This window comes from Chrysemys picta, chromosome 15, assembly GCF_011386835.1.
Source record: "Chrysemys picta bellii isolate R12L10 chromosome 15, ASM1138683v2, whole genome shotgun sequence".
Classification (NCBI taxonomy): domain Eukaryota; kingdom Metazoa; phylum Chordata; order Testudines; family Emydidae; genus Chrysemys; species Chrysemys picta.
In genome coordinates this window covers 26,993,360-27,015,662 of record NC_088805.1, presented here as the reverse complement: position 1 = coordinate 27,015,662, position 22,303 = coordinate 26,993,360, and the positions used below count along the sequence as shown (strand labels likewise).

The window sequence follows — 22,303 nt, the reverse complement described above, 5'->3', positions numbered from 1 at the left end:
TCATATTGCAATGATGAACATATACTACTAAATACTTGGCTATATAGACTCAACTTGTGGGAGACTAATGAGTTTTCTTCTTTATGGGGTTTCTGAAGTTTTATTGGGATTGTTGGCAGATACATTTATGTAAAATGAAACTACATCAGAGAGGATACCATAATTGGGGCTACTGATTTGTGGCCAATCATATATAAAAATATGAAGTACTGGGTTATACTAGCAATTGCTTTGTGCAGATGCAAAACCTTCGGGTATACCTCCACTGCTACAATGATCAACCCCCTCCCCAACACATAACACCCCTTTCAAGATCCATGGGTTCTACACATACTTACCACAACATGTGATGTACTTTATCCAGTGCACTAAATGCCCCAATAGCAGTTATGTGGGTGAAACCAGACAATCATTACACTCTCAAATGAACTCTCACAGGAAAACAATAAAAGACAAAAACACCCTATCACTTGTGGGTGAACATTTCTCACAAAACAATCACTGTATCTGACCTATCCTCAAAGGAAACCTGCAAAACACTTTCAAAAGACAAGCCTGGGATCTTAAATTCATAACTTTGCTAGACACTAAAAATCATGGACTGAACAGACACACTGTTGTAATAAGCCATAAATCCAATCTGTAACCCCCTAACAAACCCCCACCCCGTTCCTTTCCTCTGGAGGAGTGTTAACAGGTCACTTCACCTTGAATGTTTCCTTGAGGTCTGTTAATTACTTATGCTAATCTGTTCAAACCTTGTATTTAGCAGTGATACTTTATGCGAGGGTTTCCCAGACCTGAAGAAGAGCTCTGTGTGTAAGCTCGAAAGCTTTTGTCTCTGTCCAACAGAAGTTGGACCAATAAGATATTCCCTCACCCACCTTGTCTCACTAGCAATTGTTTGCCATTTATGGAGTTCACTCGGTTTGAACGATCAAGCATTTTCTGTGTATTACCCAGATATAAGTAACTTTTTTTTTTTAAAGTTACGGAAGCTCATATTAAATGAAGTATGTTATGCAACATGTGATACTGTAGTACTCTTAAATGCTGAATCTGCCAAACATCAGTTTTCCTCGTTTATAAAAGCAAATCTGAATTTATTTTTTGTTTGACTTCAGGGGCCTGTCTTGTGCATGGTTTAACAAAATTGTCTTATTGACCTTATGATAGCAAACATACAAAAATTCAGAAAAATGTGGTCAAACACCCTGAGTTCTGAAGACCCTATCACTTGTTTACACCTCTCCTTTCATGGCTACACAGTGGTCAAAACCCTTTGTTTGAGGTATGGGGAGTTTTACATAATATATAAACTTTTTAAGACTTTGTTATCCAGATTGACCTAGGATGACGAGAAGCAGAAACTGGGGCTTAGTAGAAACTCTTGCTCAATTTCTCTTCAAGAGACCCTAGGTTTCAATAAAATGAATTTTTCCTGTCTGGGTGAATTTCTAACTACTAAGGTGGTTTTTTCTTTTCTGGGTTTCTAATTTAGCAGAGCAGCCAGACTTAAGAAATTTCACCCTGATCAGGGAGATGAAGGGGAGTGTCTTAATTAAATGGTACTGTAGTGTGTTTCTTCAGGATTCACACACAGTGAGAAGCTCCTCTGAGCTACAACTTCTACTTCTCATTGACCTAGCTGTCAGTCTTGTAACTGAAAGAGAAAGTGGTAAGCTTGGAAGTGCTGAAAGCTACATAAACTAACGCTTTCAAAACTTGCTTTGATACTCAGTCCAAACAGTGGCTTGTAAAGATGTTTTCATTTTGAAAATGTGTACTGAACAAACCTTATATAGTATGCTATAATCTGCTATTAGTATGGCCCTGGAATCCAGATATTACACTCTACCACCTGAGGCTTGTGATAAGCCAGATTTAACACCTTAAAATCACAGGTAACTCAATAAATGCAATAGCAACATGTGGCTTTTATGAGAGATTGACCTTGCAAAGAAGTGCATTCAGCCATGTGTAGATTTCAAAAACATACTGTCTAACTAAGGACACTGTTCTCGTCCAAACCTTCCCTCCCCCCACCCAAGTACTGATTGCGTCCTGTGCTCTTACGCCCCCTTAAAACTGTTTTAAAGTACTTGAAAACTTGTACATTCTAATCTATAGCTTTTGTGGATTAATTTAAAATTAATAAGTGGGAATAATAAGTAATAAGAGGAAAAAGGAGGCTAGAGTGTTTCTGGCAGATGCCTAGACATCTGGACATGAGCCCCACTTGTCCATAGTCCATTCAAGGCATGTAAAAATGATTTGGTTGTCTTTTCTCAACAGCAGTGAATGATTAGACAAATGAATTAATAGTTTATCTTCCTTTTATTTTGGATTTCAGTTTTACCTAATGTCCCTCTTAATCCTTCCCAACATTCATAGCTTCATTATTTCGGCCTCTGTAGTGACTATCATCCTCTGAGGCTGTAATGCTTTTCTCTAGGCTGTTCCTTTTCCTCCTCACTCCCAACAAAGATGATAGGCTCTTTATGCTCAAGGACAAAGTCCTGGGCTATAATGAATAGCATTGGGCAGTCTGGTAGTTTTGATTTGTAACACCATTAAGGGGGAGAGGGGAAGGGTAAATCCTGGAATATAAATGTAACCTATTAACTGTCACCATTTTCTTCTTCATTGGCCCCTTCCACTTCTCTCTAACATATTTTATTTGATCAGTTTCTCAAATTTGAAGGCAACTAATAAAACTTAATACAGAAATTTGAAAATATTAATATTAGCCAGTCTGAAATATGGCATAACACAAAGTTACTGTAGTGCTAAACTGGCCTCTGAAATTTGGATGATTTTTTTTTTTCCAGAAAACTCATTCTCTGTTTATCCTATTCCACCTGAGATAAATATAGAAAGAAAACGAAAGCTTTTTTAAAAAACAAAATGTTGTTAGTGTCAGCTACTTAAAATGGGCTGTTTAGCTCCCTGCTTTCTCTTAAAATAAAGAGCCTGGCTTAAACTCTAAATGTTACTTAAACTTTGGAGGTACTTATTCCAAAAATATGAATAGCTTGCTTTATGTATGCTTTTTTTAATGTGAATTCTCATGTCACTGAAGTATATAGTATTGTATCTGTCTGGCTTTTGATTATATTAATCAGTCCAGTTACTTTCCTGATGCTTTACAGGGAATTATTCTTAATTATTTTGCAGCCTTTTATAGAATTTTATATCGGAACAGCAAGCAAGAAATTTCAGTTGGTAGATCTTAGTTGAATCACTTTTGCAGTGTCCAAATTCAGTGTGTACTTTTGATTAAGGAAAAAAACAAACGAATTTATTTATAAAGAGACCAACTGTTCCTCTTTTCATAAACAGAGGATTTATCTTAAAAATAAGATGCTAAATGTAACTAGAAACCTTTCGTCATGAGGAAACTGTTCAGTACCTAAGTTTAGTTTACCATCTAGAATTTCTGGGCAGGAGATCAAAATGTACCTTTCAAAGGTGGTAATGAAGAATACAGTAGATTTATATGCCCTTTTCTAGTTAGTGTCTTAGATCTTTTCTTTGACATTTTATATAGGCAAGAATAAGGTCAGATTAGATTAAACTGCTCTTGTTCAGAGAACCAGCAGACAAGTGCATTCTTTACTGAAGTTACAGAACCTTTAGGGCTAAGACTAGGAAGAAGAATTGTAGGAAAGAGAATGGACCTTAATCTAACAGGATCTTGTATGGACTCCTACCTTCCATTGGAATTAATTTCTTATCAATATTTTCAGACTCTATCTGAAAAATCTTTTCTGGTAGTATTTGTTGTGTAAACCCACATCAGGCATAGGGTCTGAATGTTTTAAAATCTTAAAAATGGATGCTCCACTGAAGGAAAACCATGAACTCACTTGTGTATAAATTGTAATTCTTCCCTTTGAGTCCTTTTTAATAAAGCCTTAGATTTCAATCTACTTTAAAAGAAACAGGAAGTGTGGCTATGGAAACCATTAAAACTTTATTGAAATGCTATAAGAAAAGTATATGCAAGTGCCATGACAAGATAAATACAATTTTAAGGAGTTTAAGCTTATACCATATTTTCTATTAGATCAGTTTACAAGTAAAGTTAAAATTACACATACGAACTCCCATTAACACTATAACCTTTATTTAGGTGAATCTGTATCTGTCATTAAGCATACTGATCCTGTGCCTGATCCTCGTGCTGTGAACCAAGACAAGAAGAACATGCTTTTTTCTGTAAGTAATTTTTTTTAAGTTATGAGAGTTAGTGACTTACAGCAATATAGAATTTACCAAATGAACGCTAGTGGAGCTTTTTAAGTCTTAGAATTTCAAGAGTTATTCAGGTTAAATAACACTATAAATAGTATATACATGCTACCTTTGCTGTACTCTACCAAACATAAACTGCTGTCTGCAGCAAGCGCCTCAGATTGATTAGAAACCAAGAGGAAATCCTGTCTGCTTTATTAAAATGAATCCTTAAGGAAAGGATTTCTCAATCCAAATAAACTCGAGAAATTTAACTTCTACTTTTGGTGCAGAAATTTGCATACATCCTAGAAAAACATTTAAAAAAAAAGACTTTTACCAGTGTGTGTGCACTTGGAAACTAATTGTGAAATCCATGTCATTTCACCTCTTAAGAACTAGCAATATTTCATAAAGAGGAATGATTTGAATTGAGCTTCCCTCATTTGTATACTGTGTCTGAATATTCAGTGAGAACTAGAAGCTTAATTTTAGTCTATGCACCATTTCATTGCTTCATACAGACTGGACAAAAAATTTGAATGCTTTAGGATGCTTAAGTATTAAATAGTAAATGAATGATTATAGGTTATTGGTAAACTTTGCTTTTCAAGGTCTGATTCTGCCATTCTTTCTCTCTCTGAATATATTCATGAAGGCACCCATTTGAGCCCAGGAATATTCGGTGCGTGTACCAGGTGGCAGAATTGGGCTCGAGTTAGCAAAATATTAAATTCTTTCCTTGCGATTTAAGGGTGACCACTACCATGGCTGTAAGCCCATTGACTTGAGTGGAGTTGTGCTTGCTTACCCAAGGACTGAATTTGGACATAGGTCTTAGAAGAATTTTGTCATGCTGCATGTTATGAGTCAATATTAATAGTTCTTCATTGGCCCATCCTTTAAGGAAAGTCTGCATATTTGGATTTATTGGGGAATATTAAACTTAAAGAGAAATGTAACTGAAACTCCAAGCAGTCTGGACTTATTAAGGTGGTTCTTATGAAATATAGAAAAATAGATATTGTAGGTACAAATGGCTAGTCTGGACATAGAAATAGATTGATTCACAAATGTTAACATGGTTAAGGGAGGCAACATTTTTTAGTCTTGCCTACTTAAGGTTTTAGGACTTACTGGTGTTTGATGTAACATTTTAAACTTTCTATGCAAAGAATTTTTTCACTCACTTCCTACCTGCTGTTTTAATCCTCTTTCCTAACTTTCAAAACAGTAAGGAAGCTACTCTGGTGTTAAGAGCACATTTGATTTACTGATGATCTCTTGGTAAACGTGACCCTGCTAACATTAACCCTTCATAACACTATCACTCTGTATTTCCAGTACTATACTGCATGAACTAGATCTTACATTTACATGATGGTGATGGCAATTAATGTTTGTAGTAGGCTTTTTGTAGGTGGCTATCTATCTTGTACTCAGAGCAGGTGGCAGTGAAAGCATTGGGGAATCTAGCTTAATCTACTAGCAGCTTCTCTGGAATTGAGTCTTGAACAGTTTAAAAAATTAGAAAAGCAGGTGTATTTCAAACTGATAGCATAATATATACAGGTCTCCCACTCATTCCTCTTCCCCCATAGAAGCTCTTTTGGCTTTGATGTTTAGCTAGAAACAGACACAATTGTTAATGGAAAGCTCCTTGACTACACAGTACTTTGGCTTTACTTTTAGTTTCAAGCTTAAATGACTGTTACAAATTGTTACATTAAATGACTAAGATTTCTTTAACTAAAAGAGTAAAAATTCTTCAGTGTATCCATTTTACTTCATATTGTGTTATCACTTTTTCTTATATAATTAGCTTCCCCTTTTGTTTTATGTGGATCTTCCACAGGTTAATAAGGAACATACCTTTTGGTAAGGGTACTCGTGCCCTTTTAAGGACTAATGTATACCACCTTACTGACCTCACAAAGAATGGCTGTCAAAATAGAATCCAAAATAACTTATCAAGAACTGATAACAGTGAAATATGTGAACCACATGAGCATTGCATCTTAAATTAGCCAAAATCAGAGAACAAACTTTCAGATAGAACTTAATGTCTTAGCAGAAAAAGTTATCTGTGAATCTGATATGCAACAGCTCTACTTCAATATTGTCACAGAACGACTTACGAATCTCTTTTCCCTTCTTTTTTTGATTCCATTTTAGGGGACTAACATTGCTGCTGGTAAAGCTATGGGAGTAGTTGTAGCAACAGGAGTGAACACTGAAATTGGCAAAATTCGTGATGAGATGGTAGCTACTGAACAAGAGAGAACACCACTGCAACAGAAACTGGATGAGTTTGGAGAGCAGCTGTCCAAAGTCATCTCACTCATTTGCATTGCTGTCTGGATAATCAACATAGGTCACTTCAATGATCCAGTTCATGGTGGCTCCTGGATTCGAGGCGCTATCTACTACTTTAAAATTGCTGTTGCTCTTGCTGTTGCTGCTATCCCTGAGGGTCTGCCTGCTGTTATTACCACATGCTTGGCCCTAGGAACCCGCAGAATGGCCAAGAAGAATGCTATTGTTAGAAGTCTGCCATCCGTTGAAACGCTGGGTTGCACGTCTGTTATTTGTTCTGATAAGACTGGTACTCTCACAACCAACCAGATGTCAGTTTGCAGGGTACGGTGAATTGATTAATTTATTCTGCATTTCCTTTATTCCCCCCCCCCCCCCCAGGTTCTCTTATTAAACGTTGCCTAAATTCTATTCCTATATAAAACAATGTAATCAGCTTTGCTTTTATGCCGTCAAAATCTTGCTTTATTTGCTACAGTACTATTCCACTTTCAGTTCAGCTTTTCACCACGTAATGTTTAAGATTTTCATCTTTTCTTTATTTAGTTATGGCCAAAAATAGCTGTACCCACGCTTGATGGGAACGTTTTTCATTTGCAAATACCTTTCTCTTAACTGTCTTATGCCACACAGTTTTAAAAACAGGGCCATTTTCCTTAGGACAATCTGTCCACACGTCCAGAAGTATAGAACAGGTTGTATATCAGAAGGCAAGTGAATAGACATCTTGCTTTATGAAGGTGGGCCCTTGGAGATCTTTATAGAGTGAGAGAATGCTACAGACTATGAAGTGTTTAATATTCTTATACAGTCTGACTGTACGCTGTTGTTCCTTTTGATTTACTTCATACTGGGCATTGTTGCTCCTAACTCTGTACTGACTCTCAGACATCCACTCTAGCAGATAGACATGAAAAAAGAAAAGGGGCAGCGTCAATGGGAATATGACCAAATTACAGCAACTTCCATGTCCTATTAAACTGTCCCCTTTACCCCCTTTCTAACTTTCACCTCAGTTCTGTAATTCATCAGCTCTTCCTCACTGAGGTTGCCTGCACTAGCAAAAATGGGATCCATAATTCACCACCATTGCAACTCCAAAGGTGGAAGCTGTAATATAATAGATGGGGCTCAAGTGAGCACAGGAGTTTTCACCACCATATAGCATCAGATCCTATGAAAGGATGTACCTCCCTCTGTTTATCCCATCTTCTCTAGCTTTATACCTGAATATTTCAAATCTATGCAGTATTTCAAGTACACTGTATTGTAAGATTCATTTGGTAGACCAGAATTCAGATCTGAGATGCCTTCAGATATGAAAATCATGCACTGATTCAATTGCCAATGTCACTTTTGATACTAGACGGGAGTAAAGCAACTGACTGATTTTGTTCTTCAAAAAATAGTTTCTAATGTTGATTAAAGTAGTATACCATAGGGTTACTATCCGTCCGGGTTTCCCCGGACATGTCCGGGTTTTTCAGCTTTAAATGGCCGTCCGGGGGGAGATTTCTAATCAAGAAGAAATGTCCGGGATTTCCCCTTTCCCCTCATGCAGAGTGCGGCGTGGCTGATTGGACGCCTGGCCTGATTGAAAGCCGCTCACAGCCACTGGGGCCTCTAGCAGCCAGAGTCCCTCCCCCTCCCCCACTCCCTCCTGCCCCACAGAGCAGCACGGCAGTGTTTGAGTCCACGTGGAGCCCACAGTTCTCCCTCTGCCGGGTGAGTGGGGGGAGCAGGGCAGGCAGCGGCGGGGGGGCGCAGAGGCTGCAGGGGCAGGGCAGGCAGGAGGCGCAGAGGCTGCAGGGCGAGTGGGGAGCAGGGGGCACAGAGGCGGCAGGGGGGTGCAGGGGGCACAGAGGCTGCAGGGGCAGGGGGGTGCAGAGGCTGCAGAGCGAGGAGGAGCAGGGCAGGCAGGGGGTGCAGAGGCGGCAGGGCAGGCAGGGGGCGCAGAGGCTGCAGGGCGAGTGGGGAGCAGGGGGCACAGAGGCGGCAGGGGGGTGCAGGGGGCACAGAGGCTGCAGGGGCGGGGGGGTGCAGAGGCTGCAGGGTGAGGAGGAGCAGGGCAGGCAAGGGCATAGGGGCTGTGGGGCGAATGGGGAGCAGGGAAGCACTTAGCAACCCCCAACCAAGATCAGAGCGGGAGGGAGGAGGGGGAATGCGGGGTGCTCAGAGGAGGGGGCAGAGTTGGGGCAGGGACTTTGGGGAAGGGGTTGGAATGGGGGCAGAGAAGGGGCGGAGTTGGGGCAGGGCCGGGGGCGGGGCCAGGGCCCCGTGGAGTGTCCTCTTTTTTTTAAATGTTTGAATATGGTAACTCTAGTATACCATAACTGCGTATTATTGTGCTGCATGTTCAATTTCCAATCTTTCATGCAGCCCTGCCACTTGGAATTCTGAACAGGAATTTACTGGAAATAGTATTTTACAAGTTGATACGTTTCTGATTCTGATGAAGATATTTCTAATCTTGAAGGGTAGTTAAGTGATTATCAGATATTAGAGCTACTGTGCTGGCTGCATTACATGACCTCAAATACTGTTCAAAATTACTGTACCAGACCAGAATTTTAAATGTATAAATGTGCTATAAAGATTTGGGGAACCTCCCCTTCCCCCCCAAAAATCCAGAAACTCTTAAACATTATTCTATTTATTTATTCTCACTTGATTAATGGCAGGTTTTTCTTCTTTCCTTTTTAACAAGATTGCTAGTCTTACACAGAGTTAAGTATTGTAGTGTAGAGACAAAGCAGCTGCTCATTAGTATTCTGGAGGAGGTTACTTGCAGTGGTATTGCATAACTGCCCTAGCCTTCATAGGGGTCATTTCATCACTCAGGTGCCAAAAAGCAGAGCGCTTCCATGTTCTTAAGAACATCCAGATACTTTCAGATTCATTTATAAAGGTTTCTTTTGGAATGCAATATGAGTCCTTTCTGATATTTAGAAAGCGGAGTGTTTTGGATCCTATGCACCATGATTCATTCATGTTTTCAGAAGAATCAAAATCATTAAAATTTTGCAACTGAAACTTGTCTACATTAAAGTATGGCAAACAAGTGGTACGGCTACCTCTGACTTCACTTAAGGAGGCACTATGCTTAGCTTTTCAAGAAGCCTTTGCCATGGTAATTCCATGTGAGATTTATATCTTCTATATAGTGTGCTGTTGCTGAGTTGTAGCCTGTACATGTTTGTAGGAATTTAAAGGTTTGTATGACAGATTTAGGACAAGAGTTACTGTCTTTTCAGTCTGATGCAGTTTCATATTCTCTGGAGTGACTTTCAAATTCACCCACCTGTCTGCCTTCTGAATTTTAAGTATTTTGTAAAATTTTCAGCCATCATGAAGAGCAGTTATTGACTATCTTGTTATTAAGACTTCAGTTTTTTCTACCAATGGGATTAGAGGCTTAACTAAAATGCAGTGTAGAGTAGATAAAGTAAAAGCGAGGCATTACCGAAACATGACTCTGTTTTTAGATTAAAAACAGTTAAGCAGGCAATGTCCTGTTTCTCTGTCATATATGTAACGGCATGACTTTGTGGGAAAGTTTGTGACTGGTTCATATAATGGTGCCAATTATGTAATATATTATGTAACCAATTACAATCACATTTTTCCACAATGCTATACTATTACTTCAGATCTATAAAAGAATGATTCTTGTTTCTCCACCATGGCCACTCTATCAGCTGGGTAGTTTATCAAAAGGCATTTGTCATTTTGGAATATCAGAACTTCAAGCACTAGATTTTTGACCCCTTATCTGATTTTTGGTTCTGCCTGTGGCTCCTCTGCTGTGGAAACAGGATTAAAGGATGCAGATGACTGAGGTGGGGGAGCATCTGCATTCCTCAAACACTAGTTTATTCTCTACTTTAGAAATTACGCTCCATTATATGTTGCAGGGGTACTTGAGCTATTTGAATGCCCTCCAAAACAGTAATACACTGGAAACAAATTTCTTTAGTAAAAAACTGAAGATAGGAATGCTCTTACTCAAAGGCTCATAGGAAAGGGTCACTTCCCTGGAGTGGGACATTACCTATATTCTCTTGGTCTCTGATATCTAGAAGCAGACTTTACTGCTCTGAAGTACTTTGTGATTCTATCTTACCTGATATGGTCTGTACAGATAAATCCACTCCGGTCTTCAAACTGGTTATTTTTTTCTTGCCTTGGGACTACTGTGCTTTTAACAAATTCATAGAAAATTAATATCTGAATTGTATGTATCTGAAGCCTAGGAACATACCTCCAGAAAGATCTGCTAGAATTAGAATTATCACCTGGGTACATGACTAGGTCAGGCAGTTCGAATTGGGACAGTCACTTTTAGCCCTTTTGATCAACGTGCTCCACTGTTACCACAGTTGATAGACTAACAATCCTGGCTTACATAACAGAGTAGTGTTGCATGCACACATGGTTAAATATCTGGAGCAAATAAAATTATGTTGTCAAGGATGAATTTTAGAATTGGTATCTATCCTTTCTGCCTGTCTTAGCTTTTCTGTGAACGGATTGCTCCTTCTTAAATTTTGTCTTATGTATATATAATGTGACAAATTCAAACTGATTTCAGTCCATTTAAATTTAGTGTCTGATTATACTAATTTAATATTTTAAAACACTTTTTTTTCTTACAGATATTCGTCCTGGACAGAGTAGAAGGAGATGCCTGTTCCCTGAATGAATTTACTGTAACAGGGTCAACATATGCTCCCATGGGAGAAGTGTAAGTGCTTCATTCATGTTAAATGTCTGCCAATTTATCCATTGGTTGTACATGTACATACTGATAGGCAGCTCAGTATATTAAAGTATCTGATAACATTTGTTAATGTATCAGAGTTTCTCAACCATTGTGTATATAAATTTGAGGTTAGAGACGACCTGTTTTAGCCTAGAATAAAACTTACTGAAAGGAAGTTAAATTCTGCAAAGTCTAAATCTAATGAAGCATCCTTAAAATATACATTTTATTTATTTATTTATTTATTTATTTTTACATCGTTCACTTGACAACTAATCTTCCAGAAATGATGAATTAGGGTTGTGGTATTTCTCTTGTTGAAAGCTTTCTAGATTTAGATTTAGATTTCAAAAAAAAAAAAAAAAAGATTTTAGTAGTTTAATAAGTATCTTTCAATGATGCTGCATGGGACCTACATTCCCATTCCTTTATGGAAGTTATAGTCACCTGTTTTAAACTTAAATCTTAAATTCTTGTAATCTCTCAAATAGTATTGCCCCCTATGAGGACAGTTGAGGAATTCATTGACTCTTTGGGTTGCTCTCTGTTCTGGAATTCACCTTTTTCAAGACAAATTTGAATAGATGCTCAGGACCTGCAGTACCCTTTGAACTCTGTAGATCAGTGCTTAAGGATTGGTCCCTTACTATGTATCTACAGTAGCTTTGGTCTTTTTCTAAAGTTGTACGCTGTAAACCAGAGTTTCTCAACAACTGGTCCATGGACTGGCTCTGGTCACTGAGATTTTTTTGACACAGTTTAGGAAGGCAGCAAGCCAGTCCCTGATATCAAAAAGATTAAACACTGCTCTAAACCACTGACTTTTTTTTGAAAAGGCTGATAGCTTTATTGTCTCCAGTGGAAATGTTAATAAACATAAGGTTACACTAGTGGGATGGAGATTTTTTTTTTTTTTTTCATCCTTAGAATTCTGAGAATCCTAGGATCGCACCCCAGAGAGAAAATATCTTTCATTAGAGAAAAATTGAGAAAAGGAGCTGTAATAAATAACTCCTTCTTGGGCGGGGGAAGGGTATGCTTTTTCAGATATATTTAAATTTATGAGGATTTATTTACAAAATTTCCCTATACAATGAGTTGAAATATATACTTTAAACATCTCTTTACAGTTTGAGGTTTGGCATATGTTGCTCCAAAAAGTCAATAGGTTTTTAGCAATGTCCATAATGATAATCCTCATAGCAGTGAATAGAGTTCTCAATATTTAGAATTATTAATTCTGTAAATTTTCTTTTTTGTTTAAAAGTTAATTGCAAATAAGACTTGAAATTTCCATGTCAAGAAATAGGTTATTTTGGGCCATCCAAAAGACTTTGTAGCAATTTCCTTTTCATATAAGGAATCTTCATGTACCTATCTATTTACACTTACCCAATACCAGTCAGTGAAGATGGAATGTTAACATAAATTGATGACTGATGTCAGGCCCTATTAATAAAATAAAATTATAGTCGTAATTCCATATTCTGTTTACTTAGAGTCCTTGAGCTCGTGTAGGATACTGTGCTTGTACATTTCATAGTGCTACAGTATGTCACCTTGCCATAAAAAATTCTGGTAGTTGAATCCTCAGGTCCTTAAGGCAAATTGATGATCTTCATCTTTGCTTGGAGTGGATTTAGTCATTCAGTCCACTGGGTTTTTTGTTTGCTTGTTTGTGTGGGGTGTGTGGTTTATAATCATTTGGATCAATAACTGACTGACTTCACCTTGGATTTAAAATATTTTTAAAGCAAATAATTCTCCAGTACATCAAAATAATAAAATCATTCCTCTGTAAGTCGAGAATTAGTTTTTTGGGGTTTTGTTTTGTTGTTTTAAGGGCTAGGAAACCATTATTTTCCATGTAGGTGGATGGAAGGAGGCACTTATGAAAGTAAATGTACATGTAAACACAAATGACCTAATTTATAGTAAGTAACAAAAAACAAGTCTTGGTACTTCATGAAGTTTCTCTATCTCAGGAAACACGTTAGCGCTTTCAGAAAGCTCAAAAAAATTATAAAAATTCATTGAAAGTATGAATTCAAAAGCAACATATATGTTTTCTATTGGAACAGTAGAATCAGTTAGAACCAGTTTTTCTAATGGAATTGACTATGCAGCCAAAATATTAAAATGTAATACTCCTCTTGTTTCTCTGTTGGCCCCATACCATTTCTGATGAAACCTTATTCTGTTCACTTCACTCTGCACCCGTGTATATGGCCTATGCACACCTTCACTATCCTTGAGGGAGTGATCATGCCCAAAACTGTCACTTTGACTCCGAACTTTAAATTACTCACATTTGACTTTAGGCTCTTAGATTAGTGAAGGAGATTTCAAAGGGAGAAATTGAAAGTGCCCTAGACTCTGCACAGAGGCTACTTGTGCACACCATGACTGAGTCTCAGAAACACAGGGAAGAGTAAGGCAAGAAAAAACAGTACTGTTAAATGACAAGGTTCCAGAGGTTATCCAAACAGTTATCCTCAGAAAATAGAAATCCAACCCAAATGAAGACAATAGAAAAGAGCATAACCTATGACAGGTAAAATGAGATGAAAATTAGGAGGGCTGAGAGAATTTGAAGTAATTAACACAAATTCTTGTTATCTGTGTGTGTGTGTGTGTGTGTGTGTGTGTGTTGCTTGTAGCTGTAACTTAATATACAAAATATTTAACAAGGGATGATACCTTACATTTAGATTCTTTTTTTTTTTTTTTTAATATGGACTTCTAGTTATTTATATGGTATACAGCAACAGGTTCCAGTATTTGTATAATTTATAATACTACAAAATAACTGGGAAAAAGCTTGCTATGTAGCTACATTTGCTGTATGTTTACAGTAAACGTTGTACTATGTAGCAGTAGTCTGTTTTCCAATTGAAGTACACAGGAGAAAAATGGACCCATGCTGGTGGACAGCCTCTGTTTAGGGGGTAGTCAGTATTCACTGGCTTATAAAAAAAAAAAAAAAAAAAAAGTACCAGCAGTAGTTGTCATAATGCCTCAATAATTATTTCATGCTAATCTAGAGGTATGCTGATGTTGTATAAAATAAGTCTCTATAAGTAATACCATTCTAACGTGAATATCTAAGCGTGAAAAGTAAAGAGGGGATGTAGCTCTAATATATGAAGTTAACATTTGCAAAATTAATCTTATTAATGTCATATACCACCGTGAAACTGTTTGGGTGCTAATGTCCATAATCAGGAGTGGGTCACTCCTGGAAAGCAAATAATTTCTCTCTACTGGAAACTAGAAATAGAAAAGAGGATAGTCTTGTGATTAAAGAAGTGACAGGAGAGAGTCCCTGTCCAATCTGTGTGTTCTGTTCCCAGCACTGCTATAGATTTCCTGTGGGACCTCCTACAAATCACTTAAACTCAGTTCCTCCATTTTCTTACTGTAAAATGGGGATAATACTTGTAAAGGTAAATCATTAATATATATGAGGGGTGGGTGGGTGGGGGTGTGTGTGTGTACTCCAAAAGCCATAGTAAAACCTGTTAATAATCATCATCCTTTTTCCCACACTTGCTTATCTCCTTTTCAAACTCTCACCTTTTTTACTTTTACTCTTTTTGCCCCTAAGCTTCAAATCTCCTCCTTCTGCTTATTTAACAAGCACCCTCTCTTCTCCTTCAAGTTCTTCCTTATAACAGTACTTCCGGGAATCCTTCCAACGCTTGTTTCCATCAATACTCCCACACCTTCTTTTATCTGAACTTTTGATCCATAGCTGTTCTTGTCTTTGGTCTTGTCTATCTTAAGCTGTGAACTCTTAGACCCATTCCTTGCTCCTATCTTATTTAACACCATAAATGTAGATTGTATCTTAAAAACTGAGTGACACAGGGAAGAAACAACAACAAAAATCTGTTGCCATAGTGAGCCCTTGTGGGAACATAAAATGGTGAAATATGTCACTAAAACATAAGTCCTTATGAAAAGAGGAGCATAAAATAAAATCCAGAAATTTGTATCCATACTCCTTATTTAAAGCCTAGTTTAACGGTACAGTGCTCTCATTTTTAACTCTGCCTTGCATTTTTCAGGATAGAATGTTTCTTTCGTGCAGATTCTGTAATGCCACGTCTTATAACTGAGAGAGAACCATTGCTTCAGAATCTTCACTAAACAATGAATTTGCGTTGTTTTCTATCATTCAGTATATAGAGGGATTAACTAAGGAAAAAATGGGTGAAATGTAAGAGCATAGTTAACTGACTCAGTAACTTTTCACTCAGGTCCTTACGTATGTATTTATTTATTTATTGACAGGCATAAAGATGACAAACTTGTTAAATGTCATCAGTATGATGGCCTTGTAGAACTAGCAACGATCTGTGCACTTTGTAATGATTCTTCTTTGGATTACAATGAAGTAAGTCAATCTTTTTTACAATACAAGAGGAAACCAGAATGAAGTTAAATGCTTGTTCTTGTCTAAATTTACTTTGTATCTTTCCCCAAAGTTGGGAGGTGCCTCACATTTTTTGAGCAAACTCTCAGGGTGTTAGTGACTTCCTATTCTATTTCCCATATAAACACCTATAAAGCACAATGTTATAACCATTATTCTTCTGGTTAAGGGAGACCACTTAGTCCCTTAAGAAACAGTTAATGCCACTCCTTATTTGGCTAGAGAGGACCTTTGTTGAGCAACTTGAGTTAAGAGTGAGACTAACTTGGAACTCAGACCTGTCTCCTCCTTAACAATGTAGAGGGCACTGTTGCTAGGCTTTCCTGCTTGTCCTAAATCTCTATCTTGAAATGATACATTGCAAATATAAATTAGGAAAATCCAGTAAAAGCTTTGTTATCCAGCATGTTGGGAGAATGGGAGGTGCTGGTAAGTTTAAACAATATGTGTGTGTAGGGGGGGGGGAATCCGGTTAACTAAGAGGGGGAGGGAGTTTGGGTGCAGGAGGAGACGGGGTTGCGACATGGGAGGGGGGTACTGGATCTGGGTGGCACTCACCTTGGGCAGCTCCCCGCAAGCAGCGACATGTCCCTGCTGCTCCTAGGTGGAGGCACGCCTAGACAGGCCACTGGGAGCTGCAGAGCCAGCGCTCGAGACGGGATGGGGCAGTGTGCAGAGCCACTTAACCGCACCTCTGCCTAGAAGTAGCAGGGATATGTTGCCACTTGCAGGGAGCTGCCCGAGGTGAGCACCACCCGGATCCGGCACCCCACACCCCCTCCCTTGTCCCAATAGAGCTTTCTGGTTGGTAAAGTGCTGGATAACACAGCTTTTACTGTGGCAAAAACGGTTTTCCTTTTAAGATGAGGAAAAAAGATTGGTGAAATCTGACATTTTGGAGAAACTCATTTCTTTGTTTTTTTTCATTATGAACTGCAACAAGATCTGCTAAGTATTGTTTCCAATCATTGTATCACTTGAAATTTCACTGTGGTGACTTGCCAAAGACCAAGGTTTTTATAGCAGTAATAATTCTCCATTTTTTTTAATGAATTGAAGGCTAAGGGAGTGTATGAAAAGGTTGGAGAAGCTACGGAGACTGCACTCAGCTGCCTGGTTGAGAAGATGAATGTATTTGACACAGAATTAAAGGGGCTCTCCAGAATTGAACGTGCAAATGCTTGCAGCTCGGTCAGTACTTCCAAAATACTGTAAACCGTATGTGATTTCAGTTATGTTGTTGTTGCAATCTGAATGAAATGTTAATAATGTCTCCTTCATAGGTCATAAAACAACTCATGAAGAAAGAGTTCACTCTGGAATTCTCAAGGGACAGAAAGTCCATGTCTGTCTACTGTACTCCAAACAAACCGAGCCGGACATCCATGAGCAAGATGTTTGTTAAGGCAAGTTCAGCATATGAGAAGTATAGTTTTGAAATGGCTACAAAGTAACATGACTCTTGAAGTTGTGCTTAGACTAATTGTAGCTGAACCATGAGCATAAAGTGTGCCTAGTGTTATCAGTTTTGGAGATGGACTGCTTTCTTATCTTGTGTGAAATGATTCTGTGATGGAGAACAAATTTGCTCATTTCTTGCTTTGCTTCTGTAGGGTGCTCCTGAAGGTGTACTTGACAGGTGTACGCATGTTCGTGTTGGAAGCACTAAAGTACTATTAACTCCAGGAATTAAGCAGAAGATCATGACTGTCATTCGAGAGTGGGGTACTGGTAGAGACACATTGCGTTGCTTGGCTCTAGCAACACATGACAATCCACCAAGAAGAGAAGAAATGAACCTTGAGGACTCTGCAAACTTTATTAATTATGAGGTTAGTTTAGTAAAAGGCTTGCCACTCCTTTGTTTCAACAGTTTTTCCTGTAAGAGTGGTGACTTTTTTATTAAGAATGAGTTGGGTTTTTTTGTTTTTTTTTCAGAAGACAAAACAGTAAAGGGCAATGCTTTTAACAAGTTGGATTCTTTTCAAACATAAATATAACACTTCAGAAGCTTTTTCTGAATTAATAGATGTGGTCTGACTCAATGGCTTAGCAACAGCAAGTTGTGCGAGATATCCAGGGGACCAAAATTAGGAGCATCCTTTGGGTTCTTAAATTCCCTCACCCCCTGGCATCACTCCCCCAGCAGAGTCTGGACTAAAAGTTATTTGTTCTTGGTGCTTCTGGTGGCTGATCTATACATAGACACTTGATTATAAGTTTTTAGTAAGGTACCATTCAGGCTGGTCTTTTGCAATTAATGCTAATGTTGTGGTGCAGAATACATATATTTCTCAAACTACCTATAGTTCTCATCAACATAGTATCTGAGACTCTTTAAATTTTGGTTCTGGAAAAAGTAATTCATAAAAATCGCACTGGGGAAATTGTGTATTGTGCTTCAGTTACTTACTTTAAGCCAGTGGTCTCCAAACTTTTTGTCACTCCCCCCTCGGAGCTGAGAGCAGAGGCCAGGGTTGTGGGCAGAGCAGGGCTGAGGGGCGTTCCCCATGGGGGCTGGCCTGAGCCCTGCCGCACCTGCTCCGAACGTTCCTCTGCGCCCCGCTTTTCCCTCTCCCCCAGGAGGGAAATGCTCCACAGTTTGGAAACTACTGCTTTAAGCTCTTATTTTCTCCGTTTACAAGTGTTTCCTAATTGCCTGTCCTACAAACTCACCTTGGAATCCGAGGGTCAAGCTGGGTTCTTTCCCTTCTCTTGTATTTTCATTAGTAAAGATTCTGCCCTCAACTATCTGAACAACTCCATTATATTTCAGTACAATTACATGTATAACTAGGACTTCATTTTTGAAGACAGTTGAAGTTGCAGATTATTTGGCTTGGAGAATCTCTTGCTAGCAGTATGCATGAGAAAGAAAGACTTGACCCTGAGTGCAGGTGGCATCTGCAAGGCGGCAATTAGATCACCTTTTAACTTATGAACTGAGCACTTTTGAGCTGAAGGCAAAGAGACATAATACATTTGGAAACACAGAATGCCATTTTTAGTCACTTCTCAGGGTAGGAACACACTTTAAGTTGCTCCATATGCTTAACTCATTGAGACTCTTCTCAGTGTTATGTTTCAGAACCAGAGGATGCTGCATAAAATGCTGCACTAGAACAAAGTCAGGATTACAGAGACAAAACATTCTTCTTCGAGTGCTTGCTCATATCCATTCCATTAGGTGTGCGCGCGCCGCGTGCACGATCGTCGGAAGATTTTTACCCTAGCAACACCGGCGGGTCGGCTGTGGAGCCCCCTAGAGTGGCGCCTTCATGGCGCTGAATATATACCCCAGCCGACCCGGCGCCCCCTCAGTTCCTTCTTACCGCCCCTGACGGTCGTTGGAACTGTGGAGCGCTGCTTAGCTGTTCTCCACTTTCCCTAGCTTATCTTGTTGTATCATAGTTGTAGTTATAGTTATAGTCCTAGAGTTTGTTGTAAATTAGTTAAGTAGTTTTAAAGTTGTTCTAAGTAGTCCAGGGGATTAAGGGGGTCGTCTCCCCCCTTTCTCCCCCGGCCGCGGGGCCGGGCTCATGCCCAACGCTCCCGGCTTCAAGCTGTGCGCCTCCTGCGCTAAACCTATGCCCACGAGCGACCCGCACGAATCCTGTCTGAAGTGCCTGGGAGAGTCACACCAGACAGACAAGTGTAAAATCTGTAAGGCCTTCCGTCCGAGAACCAAGAAGGAGCGGGACTTTCGGCTCAGGCAACTTCTGATGGAGGCGGCTCTTAGCCCGGACACTCCTTCCACGAGCAAGGCCCCGGCACCTAGCACCTCGGTGCGCAGTGCCCCGGCGGCACCGGCTGCGACGACCACGCGAGTGGCGTCAGACAAGCCTCCCCGGCACCGGACCTCGTCGGCACCGCAGACACAGCAAGTGCCTCGGCGCCGGTCCTTATCCCCAGGGCATAAAAAAGCCCATAAGACGGGGACATCAGTGCCGAAGACGCCAGCTCCCCCAGTGCCGGGGGTAGAGCCGCGTCCACCGGTGGAGCAACGAAAACAGGTGCCTCCGGCACCGTCGACTCCGGCGCCGAGGCCGTTGAGTCCGGTGCAGATAGCGTCTCCCCCCAGGCCGGCGGTGATACAGTGCCTCCCGTCGACTCCAGAGACCTTCGCGGCAGCGAGAGACTTAATAGCTCTCACGGAGCCGGCACCGCCTCAACCACCGGCACCGATTGCACCGTTGACTCGCACGGTCCAGTCGAGGGGGAAACCTGCCTTGATGCGCCCGCCATCACAAGGGCTGGAACCTCGGCACCGATCCAGGTCCCGAAGCAGGTCCCCACGCCGCTCGCAGTCCCGGCACCGAATACCGTCTCGGCACCGGTCGTACTCGCGGCCAAGATCTTCTTCGCGGCACCGCTCTTCGTCTCGGCACCGATATGATCGTCGGCACCGATCAACGTCGAGACGTAGCTCTCGGCACCGCTACGGTCGACGCTCGACGTCGAGGGGTCGCTCCCGGCACCGGGCATACTCCAGGTCCTCGTCGAGGTCCAGATCCGACTCCCGGCACCGACGAGGTCATCGGCACCGGTCGCGATCCCGGCACCGATCGCCGGCACCGCGCAGAGATAGATCATCTCCGGACCGGCACCGTGCGGCACCGCAGCCCACCGGGATGGTTTCATCTCTCTCGGCACCGCCATGGCCGTCTAGATCGGTGTCTCGTTCCTCGGAGGACCTGTCGAGATCGGCATACCCCCCTCAAGGGCACGCCGAGGAACAAAATTTCGGCCACTGGCAAGAGATGGCAGAGGACCACTCTCATGGACCATCTCACTGGTCGTTTTGGACCCCGTGGGCGTACCACCAAGAGCAAGGGGCTCCAATACCATCGACCTCTCGCTCGGGTCACTCGGTCAGAAGGGCCCCAGAATCCACCATCTCTCGGCCTCCGCCAGGAGGCATGGAGGCTTCGGTGTCCACGCCACCCGACACCAGGGACCCAAGTGCAGGTGATGCCCCGGCCCAAGAGCAAGGGGATCAGGACCCCCCCTTGGATCCGGTACCACCGGAGGCATCCTCTTCCTCCTCTCCGGACGAGGCAGTGGCGGGCACTTCATGTACGGGTCCCCCTCCGATAGATCTTCGGGCTCACCAGGATCTCCTGCGTAGGATGGCCCGTAATATGGACCTGCAGGCGGAGGAGATAGTGGAGGTGCACGACCCGATCGTGAACATCCTTGGAGCAGATGCCCCATCGAGGGTGGCGTTACCTCTGATCCGCACGATACAATCGAATGCGGATACGATATGGCAAACTCCTGCCTCCATTCCACCCACAGCGAGAGGGGTGGAAAGAAAATACTTTGTCCCCTCTAAGGACTATGGGTACTTGTATACCCACCCCCAACCGTGTTCACTGGTGGTGGAATCAGTGAATGCACGAGAGCGCCACGGCCAGCAGGCTGCAGCGCCTAAATCAAAAGAGGCTAAGCGGCTCGATCTGTTTGGCCGTAAGGTTTACTCAGCCGGAGGGCTACAACTTAGAGCGGCGAACCAACAGGCGCTACTGAGCCGCTACAATTTCAACTCCTGGAACTCTATGGGGAAGTTTAAGGAGTTGATTCCCCAAGAGTCCAGGGAAGAGTTTGGAGCCATGGTAGAGGAGGGCAAGAAGGTGGCTCGGACCTCCTTGCAGGCCTCCTTGGACATTGCAGACTCAGCGGCGAGGACCCTGGCTTCGGGTATCGCTATGCGCAGGATCTCCTGGCTTCAGGTTTCGGGTTTGCCTCCGGAGCTGCAGCAAACCCTACAAGATCTGCCTTTTGAGGGTCATGGATTGTTCTCGGATAAGACGGACTCCCGCCTGCAGAGCCTCAAGGATTCGAGAACAATCATGCGCTCCCTGGGGATGCATGTTGTGGGCCCCCAGCGCAGGCCGTTTAGGCCGCAGCCTCAGCGCTTCTACCCCCCCCCGCCTCGTCAGAGACAGGACTCGGCCCGGAGGCGAGGGCGAGGTGGTAGAAGAAGGTGGACCGGCCCTCAACCTGGCCAGAACCAGGGGCCACCTAGACCACCTTCAGGCCCCAGGCAGAACTTTTGAAGGTGCGGTCGAGGACGGCGCCCCAGTCATCCCCCAGGATCCAGCCCCCTCCTTTCGGGATCGCCTCTCCCACTTCCACCGTGCTTGGTCCCTTATAACTTCGGACCGTTGGGTCCTCCGCACGGTGGAGAGGGGATACGCTATCCAGTTTTCTTCATTTCCCCCCTCCTCCCCCCCTTCCCCGTCCCTCTTCAGGGACCCTTCTCACGAGCAACTTCTTATACAGGAAGTCTCTACGCTCCTCGCCATGGGGGCCATAGAGGAGGTTCCGGTGGATTTAAGGGGCAGGGGATTCTATTCCCGTTACTTCCTCATCCCCAAGTCCAAAGGAGGTCTGCGACCCATCTTGGACTTGCGCGGACTCAACAAATTCGTAGTAAAGTTGAAGTTCCGCATGGTCTCTCTGGGGGCCATTATCCCTTCCCTCGATCCTGGAGACTGGTTTGCCGCCCTCGACATGAAAGACGCATACTTTCACATTGCTATTTACCC

At 41.8% G+C, this 22,303-nt stretch overlaps 1 protein-coding gene across 2 annotated transcripts in view; it reads left to right on the top strand.

Moving 5' to 3' along the window:
• The window catches only part of ATP2A2 (ATPase sarcoplasmic/endoplasmic reticulum Ca2+ transporting 2), an 81,597-nt gene that overhangs the window by 38,383 nt on the left and 20,911 nt on the right, over positions 1 to 22,303 (top strand). For both annotated transcript variants that reach the window (XM_065568074.1, XM_008163545.4), the window contains exons 7-13: positions 4,136 to 4,221; positions 6,412 to 6,876; positions 11,208 to 11,296; positions 15,611 to 15,713; positions 16,812 to 16,943; positions 17,036 to 17,158; positions 17,366 to 17,584. In XM_065568074.1, coding sequence (XP_065424146.1) covers positions 4,136 to 4,221; positions 6,412 to 6,876; positions 11,208 to 11,296; positions 15,611 to 15,713; positions 16,812 to 16,943; positions 17,036 to 17,158; positions 17,366 to 17,584 — 1,217 coding nt within the window. The remainder of the gene's footprint in view (positions 1 to 4,135; positions 4,222 to 6,411; positions 6,877 to 11,207; positions 11,297 to 15,610; positions 15,714 to 16,811; positions 16,944 to 17,035; positions 17,159 to 17,365; positions 17,585 to 22,303) is intronic.